At 43.5% G+C, this 18,193-nt stretch overlaps 2 protein-coding genes across 5 annotated transcripts in view; one reads left to right on the top strand and one right to left on the bottom strand.

Annotated features, from left to right (window-relative positions):
• Nucleotides 1–18,193, top strand: part of LOC142748913 (securin-like) — an 87,331-nt gene that overhangs the window by 26,425 nt on the left and 42,713 nt on the right. Inside the window, exon 1 of one of the 2 annotated variants that reach the window (XM_075856297.1) lies at nt 15,816–16,283. The exons of the other annotated variant lie outside the window; for it this stretch is intronic. The gene's annotated coding sequence lies outside the window, so the exon portion shown is untranslated. Of the gene's footprint in view, nt 1–15,815; nt 16,284–18,193 lie in introns of those variants that run through there. 2 annotated transcript variants of the gene reach the window in all.
• LOC142748912 (securin-like) lies at nt 6,041–16,033 on the bottom strand. 3 transcript variants are annotated; one of them, XM_075856295.1, is made up of 6 exons: nt 15,929–16,033; nt 11,696–11,809; nt 10,395–10,558; nt 6,908–6,983; nt 6,408–6,566; nt 6,041–6,183 (listed from the first exon to the last, which is right to left on the bottom strand). In XM_075856295.1, exons 2-6 carry the CDS (start codon nt 11,781–11,783, stop codon nt 6,104–6,106), a joined length of 567 nt encoding a protein of 188 aa, XP_075712410.1. In that variant the 5' UTR covers nt 11,784–11,809; nt 15,929–16,033; the 3' UTR covers nt 6,041–6,103. The 3 variants fall into 3 exon arrangements, with proteins under 3 accessions (XP_075712410.1, XP_075712409.1, XP_075712411.1); XM_075856294.1 differs by lacking the exon at nt 15,929–16,033 and adding an exon at nt 15,778–15,805; XM_075856296.1 differs by lacking the exon at nt 15,929–16,033 and adding an exon at nt 15,270–15,714.

Raw genomic sequence — 18,193 nt, 5'->3', positions numbered from 1 at the left:
GGGGAGCTGATATGGGGGCATTATACTGTATGGGGCGCTGATATGGAGGGCATTATAGTGTATGGGGAGCTGATATGGGGAGCATTATACTGTATGGGGAGCTGATATGGAGGGCATTATACTGTATAGGGAACTGATATGGGGGCATTATACTGTATGGGGCGCTGATATGGGGGGCATTATACTGTATGGCGAGCTGATATGGGGACATTATACTGTATGGGGGGATTATACTGTATGGGGGGGCTGATATGTTGGCATTATACTGTATGGGGAGCTGATATGGGGGGCACTATACTGTATGGGGCAGCTATGTGGGGCATTATACTGTGGGGGCTGATATGGGGAGCATTATATGGTATGGGGCAGTTATGGGGCATTATACTGTATGGGGGCAGTTATGGGGCATTATACTGTATGGGGGCAGTTATGGGAGCATTATACTGTGGGGGCAGTTATGGGAGCATTATACTGTGTGGGGGCATTATACTATGAGGGCTGTTGGGCAAGGCAGCTGGGCATAGGCGTGATGGTGTCTGGTGATGGTGGTGTTGGGGAGCCCCAAGCTGAATTCTTGCACCTGGGCCAATGAGCCTTTAGCTACGCCCCTGACCACAGGTATCCTTACTTAGACATTGACTTGGTACTTTGATTTGCCAGCTGCTATCCCGCTACGGCGGTACTGCCCAGTGGGTCCACATACCCACAGAACGTGACATGATGGACACACAGGTGCACAGATAATTACATTATCAGAGCTGTGTCTTATGTTCCCAGCACCTGTGTCCATCACATTTTTGGACAGAACTTTAACCACTGGATGTAAACAATGAATGTTCCTACTGAATAACAATCAGATCTTGAAATCTGTAACGAATTAATACAGAAAGTATATTGGAAAATTGTATAACATTTATACAAATAACTTTCTGAAACCAGACAATCCCTTTTTAAATGATTGATCAGCACGCAGTGAGCTCCCCTAGTGGCAGCATAAACCATTGTGCTCCATGGGCTTTGTAAAAATCCCTATGCAGTAACATCCTTCTAATGTTGGCTGCAGGTAGAATTGTATTTTAAACAAGTAGTTGTGTGAAGGAAAGGCTATTTGGAGCTCTGTATTGGGGGTGGGGAAGACAGAGCTCCAACCCCTACTAAGAATGCTGGCCCATTTAGACTAAACATGTGATTTATATAAATCTTCCTCCAACCCCATTTACCAGGAGTATGATACAACATTAACCACTAGACCTCCAGAGAAACTGGATATTAACTACGAAGCCGCATGGAGTAACACCTGAAAATATAAAACATTCGCACATTTGCCATAGCAGACTAACTCATGACTACGTAGAACTTCGAACACCACACCTGACATTTAGCACAAAGCAGTCTGGCTCTGAACCCCAATTTTAATGGTGTAATGGCTACTGAATGAGGTTTGAATTGAGTAACTAATGGGTTATTTGTAAAGATGACCTTTACTAAGCTGAAAGTGCCTTCCTTTCTAGATTCCCAAGAGACATTCAGTCCTACATTTGAAGACCTCACTATCGACTTGCCTCTTGCCTGTGACTTTTAGACTCCTGTGTTGAATTATTTTAATAAACAGTCTTTAATTTATGGATTCGCACGATTTAAAAAAACAAAAATTGGTAATAAGGGAATGTCTCACTAAACTGACAAGGTCTCCTGTACTCCTACAAGTCAGGCCTCTTTACAGATGTTCTATGCCATGGGCCTCATTACCGGTCCTGAAATAGTCAAGGCACCCAGAACTTGCACCATCCATCCAGAGCTTCATGCAGGAACCTATGGAAAGGCAGCTTCCGTTATCATTTAATGGAAGTGGTATTTTCTATTTGCATAAGAGTTAAAGGACGAGTGTTGCGGAAATTTTTTATTTTTTTATCAATTTGCTTTTAGTGTTTTATTAAAACATTTTTTTATTTGTGTTTGTGTTACTTTTTTTTATTTTTTCACTTTTTCTTGTCCATGGGGGCTGCCATTTATTTTTCCATCTCTATGTGTAGATTAACGACACATACAGACATGGAATACAGCACATACAGCCCCATAGTGAATGCGAACGGGGCCCGTTCCATCCACTATGCTGTACGCCGTCTGTGTGGGAACGGCGCATGCGCCGCTCCCACACAGTCCAAATTTTAGGTCTTCGGCCGAGCGACGTGTTTTACTGTGTGTTTACTAGTGTATGTTAACCTACTACACTGTGTTAGCTCAAAAAATGGCACCACACAGTGTAGGAGGTTTGACCGTTCAATCCCCTCCTTTCTCCAGGATAAGGGAGGGGGGATTCTGAGAGCTCACTAGAGCGAGTGAGTTCTCAAATTTTGCAGCATAAAGCAATGTGGTTGCTTTACCACATGCAATGCTGCAATTTTGGGAATTGCTCCATCTAGTGACCAGCACTGGGAAATGTTATAAATTAGAATCTAATTTATAATATTTCCTGAAAATTAGGACAATGTTTAATCAATTATACACTGTTTAAAAGAATGCTTTTTTTTAATGTTTTAGGCTTCCAATTAATTGTCTTACAGAGCAGAATGTTTTTTTTCTTTATCAAGTTCTGTTCCTTTTTTTTTTTATCTGCACCTGAAATGCTGCAACAGGCAAAATTGGCACCAGCCCCTCACCTACATAAGTGTTCCTCTATAGCCTCCCTAAGCCACCTCTAACTTGCTTTTTAGAATAATCCAGCTTTTGTTCATTTTGATTGTAGAAATCACTGTCTGCAGGCATTCTCCATTACACAATTATTCAGAAACCTAGACAGTGATAGGACTATATCAGTATTGTACCTGGAGTGGTCATTAATCTCATTGGAGTTACTAAAGCCCAACAGCCCATCCTACCAAAAAAAAAATATATCTCTGAACACAGCAGTTTGAATAAGTTGACCATCAACTTCTAAAAACTAACCAAGGGCATACATACCATAGAGCTACTGGGGGACCCAGCCCTGGTTGATGCCATCCAATTTACTTTTAGTGGTGAGAACTTATTACCCGCTCTAGTGTCTCTAGAATTCATATTCAAGGGGAATTGGCCAAGGGGTAACAGAGGGCAAACTTCTTCCTTGGGTGGCAGCGCTTTGACCCATAGGGGCCCTGTATGCCCTTTCTTATAGAGTCCCTCTATTTATGCCACCAACTACCCAAAAGTGTTCCATCTTATGGGAATCCATTCAGAATTATAGTGATACCTTTACAATAAAGGCCAGTCTTGAAGTCAAGCAGATTGTCAGCATTAGATGTATGTTCACACTGGGCAGATAAGATTTGGATTTTCTACAATGATCTCATTGGGGAAAGTCTGCTGCTATTACTATACTACTACAAAGTGGATGAGTTTAACAATTTTATCCACATGCTGGAGGGGAAAAAAAAATAATAATCCTATGCGACTGCTGCAGCCAATCAGTCTGTAGTGGTCACATAGGCTGCCTGGAGACCAGCTGGACACCCCACTATGTCAGTGAAGGCAAATTTTAGCTTTTTTTCTGCTCTTTCCACAGTAGCAATTCCCAACAATAATCTGCAATGTGATTCTGAGTGGTCTTGTGGCTGGATATGCAGTGTACATGACAAGTGTGAACATAACCACACAAGTTTTTAATATCCATATTTTCCTTTGCCTATAAATGATTCAATCAGACCACACTTACCACATATAAATTATATGGAACATTTAGTCACCAGGCTCAACACAACTAGACTGGAGTCGGAAAACATGTCTAACAATCACCTGCTCGGATTTATATCCTACAGTAATGGGTATCTGGGTTTATAGCGATCACTGAGGGCAGCAGCTATTTTTGGTAGAACGTTACATATCTTTCCATCCTATGAATCATGACATTGTCAGTCAATACACAGCATGAAAAATAGCTCAAAAGATAAAGCACGCTATCAAATCTTAAAACCATATTAGGGAATTTTTACTTTCTGCTGCACATCCCCCTCCCTCCTGTTACAGCCCTTCTCGGACATGTGGGGGGGGGGGGGGGGGGGGGGGGGGCTCTACTCGCTGCACCCAGCTCGCCAAGGGCACTCTGTTCTACCATAGTTTGCTCAGGGTAGCAGCATGGCAGGCTCACTCCGCTCAAGCTCGTATCCATGTGTTCTTACTTTTTCTATGGATCTATTTAGACATATTTGCTACTATTCCTTTTTTGTATTATCTTTATCAGATGTCCCCTCCTATCAGGGTTCTGGGATTCTTGGGAAGTGAGAAGTTAAGTAAGGCTGCGTTCACAGCATTGCCCTTTGGACAGAACCCCTCAATGGAGGTTTCTGTAGGGTTAACCCCTCAACGGGAAGGCAAACTGAAACCTTAGCTTCTGTTTCCCTCACTATTGATCTAAATTAGGGATGCACAATGCATCAAAACTTAGATACTGTTTCGATACTGTGCACCCTCCAACGGTTAGATACCATTATTTCATGCGTTCCGATACTATATTAAGCTGTGCAGCTGCACAGCTTAGTAACACATGTATGAGAGCGGGGCTGCGGCTGTGTAATACAGCCGCTGCCGAGAAGCATGGTCAGCATGATGTGATGCGACCAGCAGTGCACTAATGAGCGGCGGCACTGAAGACCAAACATGAACCCCCATGTTCTGTCTTCAGTGCCTGTGCCAACGCTCACTAGTGCAGCACCGGCCACATCACCTCATGCTGACCGTGCACTTATTTTCAGGAGCGGTGCAATGACTGTATAAGGGCCTGTTCACATCACCGTTAGCTTTCTGTTCCAGGGTTCCGTCTGAGGTTTCTGTCAGGTGAACCCCACAACGGAAAGTCAAACTGAAACCACAGCTTCCGTCACTATTGGTATCAATGGTGACGGAAACATTGCTAATGGTTTCCGTTCATCACCATTCCGGCAGGTTTCCGTTTTTCCGATGGAATCAATAGCGCAGTCGACTCCGCTATTGAGTCCGTTGTTAAAACGGAAACCTGCCTGAACGGTGACTGACGGAAACGATTAGCAATGTTTCCGTCACCATTGATATCAATGGTGACTGAAACAGAAGCTGTGGTTAGTTTGACTTTCCGTTGCAGGGTTCACCGCCCGGAACGGAAAGCCAACGCTGATGTGAACAGGCGCAGCCACTATAACGGCGGAGCTCAGAACAACTTCTCATATCTGCCGCTATCCTCCTGAATGCTGCAATCAAAGCTGACTGCAGTATTCAGGGGAAAATGAGAAGGGGAGATGCCCTTTGGATTGCATCACAATGAATTCCTGTGACTCAAGGGCCATACCATATATGGGCAGACAGCCCAAGGTCCATTGAAGGACCCCAGGGCTGTATGACCATATGTCCTGTTTTTTTTATTATGGTTGGCAAAAGTATAGTTTTGGTATGGTATCGAGTATTGTAATACTACACGAAGTATCAGTACCAAAGTCCAGAGTCTGGTATCGTTACATCCCTAATCTCAATGTTGATGAAAACGTTGCTATAGGCTTCCGTTTGTCACCATTGTCACAGGGTTCCGTTGTTTAGATGGAATTGAGCAGTCGACTGCGCTATTTGTTCCGTCAAGAAAAGAACCCTGTCGCAACGGTGACAAATGGAAGCCTTTAGCAACATTTCCATCACTATTGAGCTCAAATGGTGAGGGTAACAGAAGCTAAGGTTTGTTTGCCTTGCCGCGGAGGGGGGGGGGGCGGGTTAACCCGACGGAAACCTCCAACAGAACCCCTCAACGGAAGGGCAACATCAGATGGCTTTGAGCCTCGCTTTTGTATTTAGAACTGAAACTAATCAGTAGCAAAAAGGTCATCTGCTTTATATATTATGGCCAGAATCAAATTTCTTCAAGGACTTTAAGGTCCCAAAAGGAAACAGGGCAAAAGCCCTCAGTGCAGTAAAGTGTTAATAGGACCCAAATGTCAGATCTTAAGTTACCACAAAACAAAAAAAAACAACTTTCCCAAAGATATGGCCATTTCTGCTTTCACATTGAGGGGCTCTAAAATGTAAGAGTTGGAGAGAGACCAGGTTATAAAATACATTAAAAACTATTTATTAACAATGAACACAATTTTAAAGGAAAGTAAAGTGGTTAACATTGAAGGATTGGGGGCAATTCCAAGGTGATCTCTTCCAGAGTAGCGAGGAAAGATGGGAGACAGTCCGCTGCATCTGGAATATAAAATGATCACATAAGACATATACCCAAGCCAACATGTTATAACAATAAGAAATGGCCAGTGACCACTTGGATCTACATTCTTGTAAGGATCTGGTGTCGTTTAGGAAAGTGGTAGATAACACTAAAATGCAGTGCAGGCTTCTTGCAGGCCATTGAGATGGGTCAAGATGAGCAGCGGATGCCCTTGGGTCCCACCACAATAAAGATAACTAACCTGACTCCCAGCTAAAGGCAGGAATTTCCATTGGAGATGGTTCCAGACTTAGTAGTGACTCAAACTTTTTAGCATCCTCCACATTCACCATAAGACCAACCCCAGCCAGGGAGAGGTGACTCAATTTATGTTTCTCTGGGAGATCAAAGGTCTCAAAATCTACAAGACAGGTTAAAAATATAAGAATCAATACACGCATGGCCATAACTCGTGACAAAGTAGAAGTGTTTGTTTTCTCCAGTGTAGGCTGATAGTTTATCATAATTAATAGTCTGGTTCCCAAAAAGCCCATCAGCTTTGCTATAAAGACATGGAACTAGGGAAAAACCAAGCCTATTTTACATCATATTAGTCAATGGGGAGGAACAATACCATCATTTGCCCAGATTCCTACTTTGTTTATATTTACCAAACATCCTTTCACAAGCTGGAGGGTGTAGACACAAATTCTCAACATAAACATAGTATAGCTGTAGAGTTTTATAAAGTATATAAGATACCTGCAGGATTGTAGGGAATAAACTTCTCTATTTCAGGGTAGCATGGCTTGTCTGGCTTCAGAGAAGCTTTAGAAACCTGATGAGGAAGAGAAACGTGAAGTTAAGTGTTAGTCTAACCTCCCACAATTATATATACAGTTTCTGTAAGTAATGAGATTTCGCTGTTGTGTCATTTTATTCTTCATATAACACCTAAAGAGGCTCTGGCACTTGTTTAGTGATGTCCTATCTGATAGGTGCGGTCACACTGGTAATGCTAGTGACAATGGTGTCCGAAACGATTTTAAAAGTTTAGCTTTTCTAAATATGCAAGTGAGCCTAGATTAGCCAAGTGGGTGTAAACCGCAGTAATTCTCCTGAGGTGGAGCTACCTCACACAGTATGAGAGAATAAGGCAGAAGAGGGGGAGGGGGAAAGCACTTTTCAAATAGCCATATCTTGGGCTGTGGACCACATAAAACAGTGGCTCTGGTGTCATATGAAAGATTCTAATCTTTCATATGGCACCAGGATAGCAGTTCTAGCTGTGAAACATCCAGAGATATCACCAGTTGAAGACAGTCGGGAATGGAAGCTGTATACTATATGATCAGGCTGTGTTGCTGGGCAGGGAAGGAGGAGAAGCTGTATGATGATTGGATGGAGTCATACAGAAAACAATACACCACCCAGAGTGAAGAGAATGTCACCTCCTATTTGGCTGTTAGGGCGTGTGAACATACCCTAGTTACGGACGTAATTCAGGCATTTTACGCCTGGAATTACGCCCGAAAATACGGCTCCAAAGCGTCGGCACACATCTGCCCATTCATTTGAATGGGTTTTACGATGTACTGTGCAGACAGTTTTTTATTTTTTTATGTGCTGCTGTCAAAAGACAGCGCGTAAAAAAATAAGATGCCCACGTCAAAGTACAGGGTCACTTCTGGGGCCGTAATTGAAGCAGTTTTCCATTGACTCCATAGAAAAAACAGCTCCAATTATGTCCGTTATGGACGCCACGAAAAACGCCTGCACATGCAAAAACGTCTGAAATTCAGGAGCTGTTTTCGCCTGAAAACCGCTCCGTAATTTCAGGTGTATTTTAAGTTTGCGTATGAACATACCCTTAAAGAAAAATTAGTGCATTTAGAAAAAGGCTCAACTTTACAAAAAAAATAAAAACCAACTATCACTAGTTGTCAGCATCATAACACCTATTAGATTAGCGAAAGAGGCTCTGTCACCACATTATAAGTGGCCTATCTTGTACATAATGTGATCGGCGCTGTAATGTAGGTAACAGCAGATTTTTTTATTTAGAAAAACAATCTATTTTCACCAAGTTATGAGCGATTTTAGCTTTATGCTAATGACTTACTTAATGCCCAACTGGGCGTGTTTTTACTTTTGACCAAGTGGGCATTGTACAGAGGAGTGTATGACACTGACCAATCAGTTCTCCCCATTCATGTAATCAGCACAGCGTTTTCTGTCACTTACACCCACATTAACGTTACTGAAGTGTCTTGACAGTGAACAGACAGCTTCCATCCAGGACAGGATGTCTATTCACAATCCTGACACTTCGGTAACGTTTGTGTGGGACTTACAGCACAGCAATCGTAAGCGCGCGAGATCACGCTGTAAATGAAAGCACAACGTGATCTCGATGTGCTGTAAGTCCCACACACGTTACCGAAGTGTCGGGATTGTGAATAGACATCCTGCACTGGATGGAAGCTATGTCTATTCACTGTCAAGACACTTCAGTAACGTTAACCCGTTAGTGACCGCCAATACGCCTTTTAACGGCGGCCACTAACTGGATTTCTGATGCATATGCCTTTTTACGGCACTGCATCAGGATAAAGTAAACAGAGCAGGGAGCGTCAAATCTCCCTGCTCTCAGCTGCTAGAGGCAGCTGAGGGCTGGGGGCGTCCCTGCTCTGCCGGGTGAGATCGCTATTAGTATTGATCTCACCCGTTTAACCCTTCAGATGCGGTGCACAATAGCATGCACCGCATCTGAGTGGTTTTGGAAAGAGGGAGGGAGCTCCCTCTCTCCCACCGATACGATCGCCGAGTGTCTGTCTCTAATGGCAGCCGGGGGCCTAATAATGGCCCCCAGGTCTGCCTGGAGCGAATGCCTGCTAGATCATGCCAGAGGCATGACCTAGCAGATGCCTGTCCGTTTTAAACGGACAGGCAGTAATACACTGCAATACAAAAGTATTGCAGTGTATTATAATAGCGATCGGAGAATCGCATATTAAAGTCCTAGTGGGACTAGTAAAAAAAAAAAAAAAAAATAGAATAGTTCATTAAAAGGGAAAAAAAAAAAAAAACAAAAAAAAACCCAGCTTTTCCCCTTACAAAATGCTTTACTGTTAAAAAAAACAAAATAAAGTAAAAAAGTTACACATATTTGGTATTGCCGCATCCGTAACAACCCCGACTATAAATCTATTACATTTAACCCGCACGGTGAACGCCGTATTTTTTATAAAGAACTATGGAAAAATTGCTGTTTTCTGTGAATCCTGACTTAACAAAAATGTGATAAAAAGTGATCAAAAAGTCGCATCTACTCCAAAATGGTACCAATAAAAACTACAAGTCTTCCCGCAAAAAAAAACAAAAAACAAATCCTCATACAACCGCATCGGCGAAACAACGTTACGGCTCTTCAAATATGGACACAAAAACAAATAATTTTGAAAAAAAAAAAAGCGTTTACTGTGTAAAAGTAGCAAAACATACAAAAACTATACAAATTTGGTATTGTTGCAATCTTAACAACCCGCTGAATAAAGTTAGTGTTATTTATATCACAGTAAACGGCGTAGATTTAAGACGCGAAAATTCTGTTTTTTTCTATTTCTATAGCTCTTGGAATGACTGGAAAAACGTAAAAAATGGCTTGGTCATTAAGGTTTAAAATAGGCTGGTCATTAAGGGGTTAATGTGGGTGTAAGTGACAGCACACGCTGTGCCGATTACATGAAAGGAGAGAAGTGTATGATGCTGATTGGTCAGCGTCATACACTTCTCCACAACGCCCACTTGGTCAAAAGTAAAAACATGCCCAGTTGGGCATTAGGTAAGTCATTAGCATAAAGCTAAAATCGCTCATAACTTGGTGAAAATAGATCGTTTTTCTAAATATAAATCTGCTGATACCTACATTATAGCGCCGATCTTAGTATGTAAGGGATAGGGCACTTATGTGGTGACAGAGCCTCTATAAGAGATAGGGAATTAATAAACTAGTGAGATCCTCTTTCATGGCTGTATAATACCATTGGCTTCCATCTTTATGAGATCTCAGTGCAGTCATCGTCGTCTTAGGATCTTCTATGCCATCTTAGAAGGTCAATGTGAAGCGCTCGTCTGTTATGTACATGGTCAGGGCAGAGGACGTGATTTTTAGGTCACTTCACTGACCAGGTTGGTAATGTGGAGGGTGCGGTGCATGGAAGCGGTTACAGGATGACACATTCAGTACCTTTTTAGCTGCCGCCTTCTTTACTGTCACGTTTCCTTTCAGAGGCTGCACAGGTTTCTGGTTCACCTGCTTGTTCACATTTCCTAGAGCTTTTCTTAAAGTCTTTTCTTCTGATGCAGAATCACTAAAAGCTTTACCCTGGTGGCCTTTGACAACAGTCCTACCTTTAGTCAGAGAAAAATAAGTCAGAAAGCCATCCCCAGAATACATCTCATGCAGTCACTTACTGCACAAACAATGCTAAAGTAATAATCCCACAATCAGGTGACTTCTATTGTCCCCTACACAGAGTATGTGTATGGGAGCACGGCCCGCAAAATGCAAAAGAACGGACACGTTCCATAATTTTCTGAACATTTCTACGGCACGGACACCCATCCGCAGCGCTACGGAAAGGTGTCCGCGTTCAATGAAAATGTCCATTTCTTGAGGAGCGCAATTGCGGTCTGCAAAAACAGAGGTTTTTTACGGTTGTGCGCATGGGGCCTAACCCCCCCAACCAAAAAAAAAATAACAGCCTAAGACAACCACATCATTAAAGAGAACCTCTCACCTCCCCATACATATGCAGGATGTAATGGGCAGGGCTGCACAAACCCTGGACCACTTTAAAAAAAATAATTCTACCCTCCTCCGTTATTTAGATATTGGTGCCGTTATATTTGGCACCCAATATTTAAATAACCCCCTGAACTGTCAAGGGGGCATGTAACATTGCTGTGATACTGTCCAATCAGCTACAGCTGGAGAGAGGAGCATGTGCACGCACGCTCACTCTTCAGCTCTCGGCAGACAAGACCGATCTCTCATGAGAGATCAGTCTAGTACTTGTCTGCCGAGAGCTGAATAGTGAGCGTGCAGGCACATGCTCTCCTCTCTCCAGCTCTTGCTGTGACACTGTCCGAAGCTGATTGTGTCACAATGTCACACGTCCCATTGACAGTTCAGGGTGTTATTTAAATATTGGGTGCCAAATATAACGGCACCAATGTCTAAATAACGGAGGAGGGTAGGAAAAAAAATGTAAAGTGGCCCATGGATTGTACAGCCGTGCCCATTACATCCTGCACATGTATGGGCTGGTGAACGGTTCTCTAAGTAAACCAGTGGTGCAAAGACTCAGTTCTCAAGATCCTCCACGTCTGGGCTATCAAGCAGCTGCACCATGATCTCAGCTGTGATTCTATCCTCAAGATTTGCCAACAGGGGGCATCTTTCAGTTCTCTTCAGAGTTTGGGCAGCACAGATGTAAACAAAACAGAAAGTTTACCAGGATTGTCGAGTTGCTAGATACAACTTACCGGCATTTGACAGATTTACACGATCCTTGGACAACAGTGAAACAGCAACATCACCATTCTCCTGGTCAATGAAGATCATGGTTGCCATTTTTTTGTTGTTTCTAAAGTCAAATTCTGAAAAAAAAATAAAAAAAATTACACCTGTTCCAAAATGTAATTGTACATGTCCTTTCAGGCAAAAGCCCAAATATAGATTAGTATCGATCACTTGAAGGCCATCTCTGCATGACTCGCTGCCCACATATCCCTCGCAGAAACAGTGAACAGCACCCAACACTACAGGAGTATTCTAGGCTTTTGTTTTAAAGACTACATACACCTTTGAAAGGCAAAAAGGTCAGGGTGGTGCAACATCATAAACAGTTTGCTTTGAGATACAGCTGCTCCGTATGCTGTATCTTTCACTATGACCTGAATCCATCAGTCCCATGGACCTGACTGGTTGAGTGTCAGCGGGTCAGACAGGATTTACCTGTAATCTATCACACCTAAGTTATGAAGTTAAACGTGATGGATAACAGGTAGATCCTGCGTCAGACACGACCTGCTTTCACTGAACCTGTCCGTCTCACTGACGGGAACAAGATTTAGACCTAGATGCAGCTACCCTGTATAGAGAATATAGAGCAGCTGTACCTCAAACAGGAAAAACATCTATTAAAAAATATTTATAAAGTTGCACCACACGGATTGAAAGAATTGGTTTTTATTTTTTTTTAAATAAAGGTCAAAGCTTTACATAGCCTTCAATGACATCCTTCACATAGGAATCTTTTTTTTATCATATGTCTAGCTCCAGGCTATATCCCCATTTACAACCTACTCCTAGTTTCAGACTTCTCTTGTGGGACAGTCCCTCCTAATACATGCTGGATAGGATTCCAGAGTCCAGGATGCTGCCTTGACTGGCTCTCAGTTTTATTTCTGTACTGATTTCCCTATTCTACAGTCCATGATGGATCTCTTCCTCCTTGTTAAGGAGTGTGCGATTTCCCCCTGCACAGCCGTCTGTAGGTGCGCTCTACAGAGACTTCCCCCTATCTAGACTGATTTAGTACATCTTGTGTTATCCACCCCACCCTGAATAGGATCTTTCTCCCCCTACACATACAACCTCCAACTTGCTGCTCTGTTAACAGGCTTTCACAAAAGTGTTTAACCCCTTAGTGACCATCAATACACCTTTTCACAGCGGTCACTAAGGCTAGGCCGTCGCCTTTTCACGGTGGCCAGTCGAAGCCCTGCACCGGTGTCCTGTGCAGGCTGGAGCCGGGGCTCGGCTGTCTGATGACAGCCGGACTCCTGCGCCAACAGTAGCGATCGAAGTTTACTTCAATCGCTGCCATTTAACCCGTTAAATGCTGTGGGCAATAGCGACCACAGGGTTTAAATCACTGCCCAACTAGGAGTTTGTTGTTTTTTTCAACCAAGTGGGTGTTGTAAATAAAAGTGTATGACGCTGACCAGTCAGAGTCATACACTTCACTCCATTCATGCCCAGCTTGTATCACGGCACAGCATGATCTCGTGAGAACACTGACGGGACTTCCTCCCGTAGGTCCTTCACTGGAGCAATGGAAGACTGAACAGACCTCGCCTCCAGGTTCAGATAGAGGTCCTGGCATGGCTGGAGGCAAGATTTGTTGACTCTTCCGTCACTTCGGTGAAGGATCTGCGGGAGGAAGTCCCGTCATAGCATGATCTTGTGAGATCACACTGTGCAGTGAAACAAGCTGGTCATGAATGAAGGGAAGCATATAGTCAGTGTCATACACTTTTCTTTACAACGCCCACTTGGTTGAAATTAAAAAAAAAAAAAAAAAAAAAAAAGAACGCCCAGTTGGTCATTTAGAACAAATTCGCAAAAAACTATCATAACGTGCTAAAAAATAAACATTTTTCAAAAAACGGTTATCCACATTAAGAGCACCTATTAGATTAGGTAGAAGATGGGGCACGTATAATCTGGTGACAGGTTCTCCCTAAAGAGGCTCTTTCACCTCCCCAAACATGTGCAGCTGAGAACAGGATGCAATGGGCATTATATTTGGCACTCAATATTTAAATAACCCCCTGAACTGTCAATAGGGCGTGCAATGGCAGGGGGAGGTGTTTTACTATGGCTGCAACACCGTCCAATCAGATACAGACAGTTACATCAAGAGCGAGGATAGTGTAGTGTGCGCGTGCACGCTTTCACTCTTCAGCTGTCAAGATCAGTCTTTGTTGAACTGGCAAGGGGGCGTCACTGCTACGGACAGTAAGAGCTGAGGAGAGCGCACATGCGCACTCTCCAGCTCTTAGTCGGTAGCAGTAACACACCCCCTTGCCAGTTCGATAGAAAACTGATCTTGACAGCTGAAGAGTGAAAGCGTGCACGCGCACACTACTCTATCCTCGCTGTTGCTCTAAGGGCCTGTTTACATCAGTTCGCTTCCCGTTCCAGGGTTCTGTCGGAGGTTTCCGTCGGGTGAACCCCGCAAGTGAAAGTGAAACCACAGCTTCCGTTTCAGACACCATTGATATCAATGGTGACGGAAACATCGCTAATGGTTTCCGTTCATCACTAATACGGCAGATTTCAGTTTTTCAGACAGAATCAATAGCGCAGTCGACTCCGCTATGGATTCAGTCGTTAAAATGGAAGCCTGCCGCAATAGTGACGAACGGAAACCATTAGCGATCTTTCAGTCACCATTGATATCAATGGTGTCTGAAACGGAAGCCGTGGTTTCACTTGCGGGGTTCATCCGACGGAACTCCGGGAAACGGAAAGCGAACGGTGATGTGAACAGGCCCCAAGACTGTCTGTATCTGACTAGACAGTGTCACAGCCATAGTAACACACCCCCCTGCCATTACACACCCCCTTGACAATTCAGTGGCGTTATTTAAATATCAGGTGCCAAATATAACAGCACCGATGTCTAAATAACAGAGGAGGGTGGAAATTTTTTTTAACGTGCCCCAGGCTTTGTGCAGCCCTGCCCATTACATCCTGCATATGTATGGGGAGGTGAAAGGAACATGAAGATAACCTTTTCAAAAAGTACCATGCAGGTCTGACTTCTTAGCCACTGTTATCGCCAGGGGAAAGCAGCTGCCAACCACACGTTTTCCCTGTAGCGGCCACTGCAGTGAAAGTAATATTAGGCTACATTCACATGAGCGCGTGAATCTGGTCCGTGTGTTGCGTTATGCATCAATGTGCTTTGAGACTACCCTAGCAAGGCACTTTTTTTTATCAATTGAATTGATGTGCAATACACACACCGCAGACAGTTGTGCATACATGTGCGGTGCATGGTTTCCACACACCCATTGACTTCAGTGGGTGCATAGGTGAAAACACGCCAATATAGGACAGGCAGTGAGTTGCACGCAGCAGATTCTCGCTACGTGAACTCATGCATGTGTTAACAGTCCCATTGAAATCAATGCATCCTGATTTCCATGCACGTGATTTCCATGCGCAGCACACGGACTGTATACACGCTAGTGTGAATGGGCCCTTAGTCTGACCGTTGAAGTGAACAGCCGTTCTTGTAACGCAAAGATGTATCGTATTCACTACCTGTACAGGTGAGATAGATCCAAGCCCACCAGGTGACGGGCACCAGAAAGACTTTGCCAGGGTGCAGCTCCGAGTTCTTCCTTTGCTAACCCCTCTGATATCCATGTCCTCAGTGTCTACAGTCTGGAATGAACCGCTCCCAATGACCATCAACTGACAAATATACTTCAATTACCCAAACCACCACCTCTATGTGAGGGGACCAGGGCTCCTGTGCCATCTCCGGCTCCGCTATTTCATTAACCCATCACTCTCCAACACCAGGATGGTTTTAACTGCACTTTGTAATAGAACAGAAGATCAGGACCACATTCCTGTGATGTTTTAGGCCATTGGTTTTCTAAAAGCTTCATGGTCTGCAGATTATAAGCCATTGAATAGCAGTTTATATACTGGGAGTCGTAGTTTCATAGAAGCCGGCAAGTCGTAGGTTACTATTACACAAAACATTACTACTATTAACCAAGGCAATTAACCGCCACGTGACAGACAAACCGCCGCACTCCACCTGCACGGAACATATTTGGAGCATTCTACAGCAACAAGACGCTTCCCGGCGCCAGCAGGACCTTAGAAAGTATTTACCGGGCACCGACAGGAAAAGCAGTAACACAAACAAAGTACACGGCGTAACCACCGCCCACTCCTCCGCCACGTACCGTACTCAGAGAGCCGGAACACAGAACGCTCCAGCTGATTACCGGCACCAGCTTTTAAATCAAGCAGCACGTTTTCATTGGTTATTCTTGAGTGTGCCTGTCATTTGATTGGACGCGTGTTTCAGTGACGGACGCGCCGTTATTGGATGGAGACAAGTAACGTGGAGATGTTTACACTGGACGAGTCCTGTAATGTAGTTAACCCCTTCAGGTCGCATCTATTTTCTACTTTGAGGAAGCAGCTACTTTTTTTTCAATTTTTCATCACTGCGTTCAGGGCCATAAGGCTGGGTTTAAACGTCGCGGTAAAATGCGTGTTTTGACGCGACCGCGGTTGAGAAATCGAGGCATAAAGGTGAGGTTTTAACGTGAATCGCTGTAGAAAGCGCATATTGACCGCGAAGTGGGAACCCAAGCTAACTTTTATTTTTCTGTAAACTTGTTTTTTGCAAGAGGAGTTGTGGGTACTTAGAATGTATTAAATAACTTTTTACCAGCATTGGGGGCACATAGAATTTATTAAAAAAATGTATCATTTTTTTCTGTGGGGAAATGGAAAAACAAACAGCAATTCCTCCGTTGTTTTTCGAGTTTTGTTTTTACAGCGTTCACAGTGCGGTAATAATGACATGTTAACTTTACCCTGCAGGTATGAGGTTTAAATTACGTGTTAACTTTATTATACTGGTCGATACGATCACGGCGATACTTAATTGTGTATTTTTTTTTAATCTTGAGGGTATGTTCACACGCTAAACAAAAAACGGCTGTAAAATACGGAGCTGTTTTCAAGGGAAAACAGACTCTGATTTTCAGCATCAAGCGTTTTTTGATGCACTTTTTACAGTCGTTTTTGGACCTGTTTTTCTATTGACCCAATGAAAAACGGCTCAAGAAGTGACATGCACTTCTTTTTATGGGGTGTTTATTTTAAACGGCCACGTAAAAAACCTCCCCGTCGGATCGAAATGCCATTTTTCCCATTGAAATCAATGCGCAGATGTTTGGAGGCATTCAACCTCCGTTTTTTCAGCCGTTTTTCGGGGGCATTTACACCATGTGGACATACCCTTAGGCCCCATGCACACGACCGTAAAAAAGCTCCGTTTTTGCGGACCGCAATTGCGGTCTGCAAAAACGGACCCATTCGCTTTCATTGAACGCGGACACCTTTCCGTAGCACTACGGAAGGGTGTCCGTGCCGCGGAAATGTTCCGGGAATTATGGAACATGTCCGTTCTTTTGCATTTTGCGGCCCGTGCTCCCATACTTTGTATGGGAGCACGGCCCGAAAATGCGGCTGTCATTCGGCGGCCGGCCGTGCCCGCAATCGCGGGCCGTGATTGCGGGCACGGTCGTGTGCATGGGACCTGAGGCTGGATTCACACGAGCATGTTCGGTCCATAAAGGACAGAACGTATTTCGGCCGCACGTCCCGGACCGAACACACTGCAGGGAGCCGGGCTCCTAACATCATAGTTATGTACGATGCTAGGAGTCCCTGCCTCGCTGCGGGACAACTGTCCTGTACTGTAATCATGTTTTCAGTACGGGACAGTAGTTCCACGGAGAGGCAGGGACTCCTAGCGTCGTACATAACTATGATGCTAGGATCCCGGCTCCCTGCACTGTGTTCGTTCCGGGACTTGCGGCCGAAATACGTTCTGTCCTTTATGGACAGAACATGCTCGTGTGAATCCAGCCATACTGTGAACACTTTTTTTTCTCCGAATAAACTTTATTAAACTGTGATCAACTAATGTTTTGGTCGCACTAGGGGACTTAAATATTAGATCCACTGATCACTTTATTAACCCCTTCAGGACTGAGCCTGTTTTGGCCTTCAGGACGAAGCAGATTTTTCAAATCTGACATGTCACTTTATGTGGTAATAACTCCGGAATGCTTTTACCTATCCAAGCGATTCTGAGATTGTTTTCTCGTGACACATTGGACTTTATGTTAGGGAAAAAATTTGTTCGATAAATTCAATATTTATTTGTAAAAAACACCAAGATTTAGAGAAAATTAGCAAAAATTAGCATTTTTCTAAATTTAAATGCATCTACTTGTAAAACAGATAGTAATACCACACACAATACTTACTATTTTATATTTCCCATATGTCTACTTTATGTTTGCATCGTTTTTTGAACATTCTTTTATTTTTCTAGGATGTTACAAGGCTTAGAACTTTAGTAGCAATTTCTCATATTTTCAAGAAAATTTCAAAAGCCTATTTTTTCAGGGACCAGTTCAGTTCTG

The sequence above is a fragment of the Rhinoderma darwinii genome, chromosome 3 (assembly GCF_050947455.1).
Source record: "Rhinoderma darwinii isolate aRhiDar2 chromosome 3, aRhiDar2.hap1, whole genome shotgun sequence".
NCBI classification, from domain to species: Eukaryota; Metazoa; Chordata; class Amphibia; order Anura; family Rhinodermatidae; genus Rhinoderma; species Rhinoderma darwinii.
Note: the sequence above shows the minus strand (reverse complement) of the source record. Positions and strands in the feature narration are given on the sequence as shown.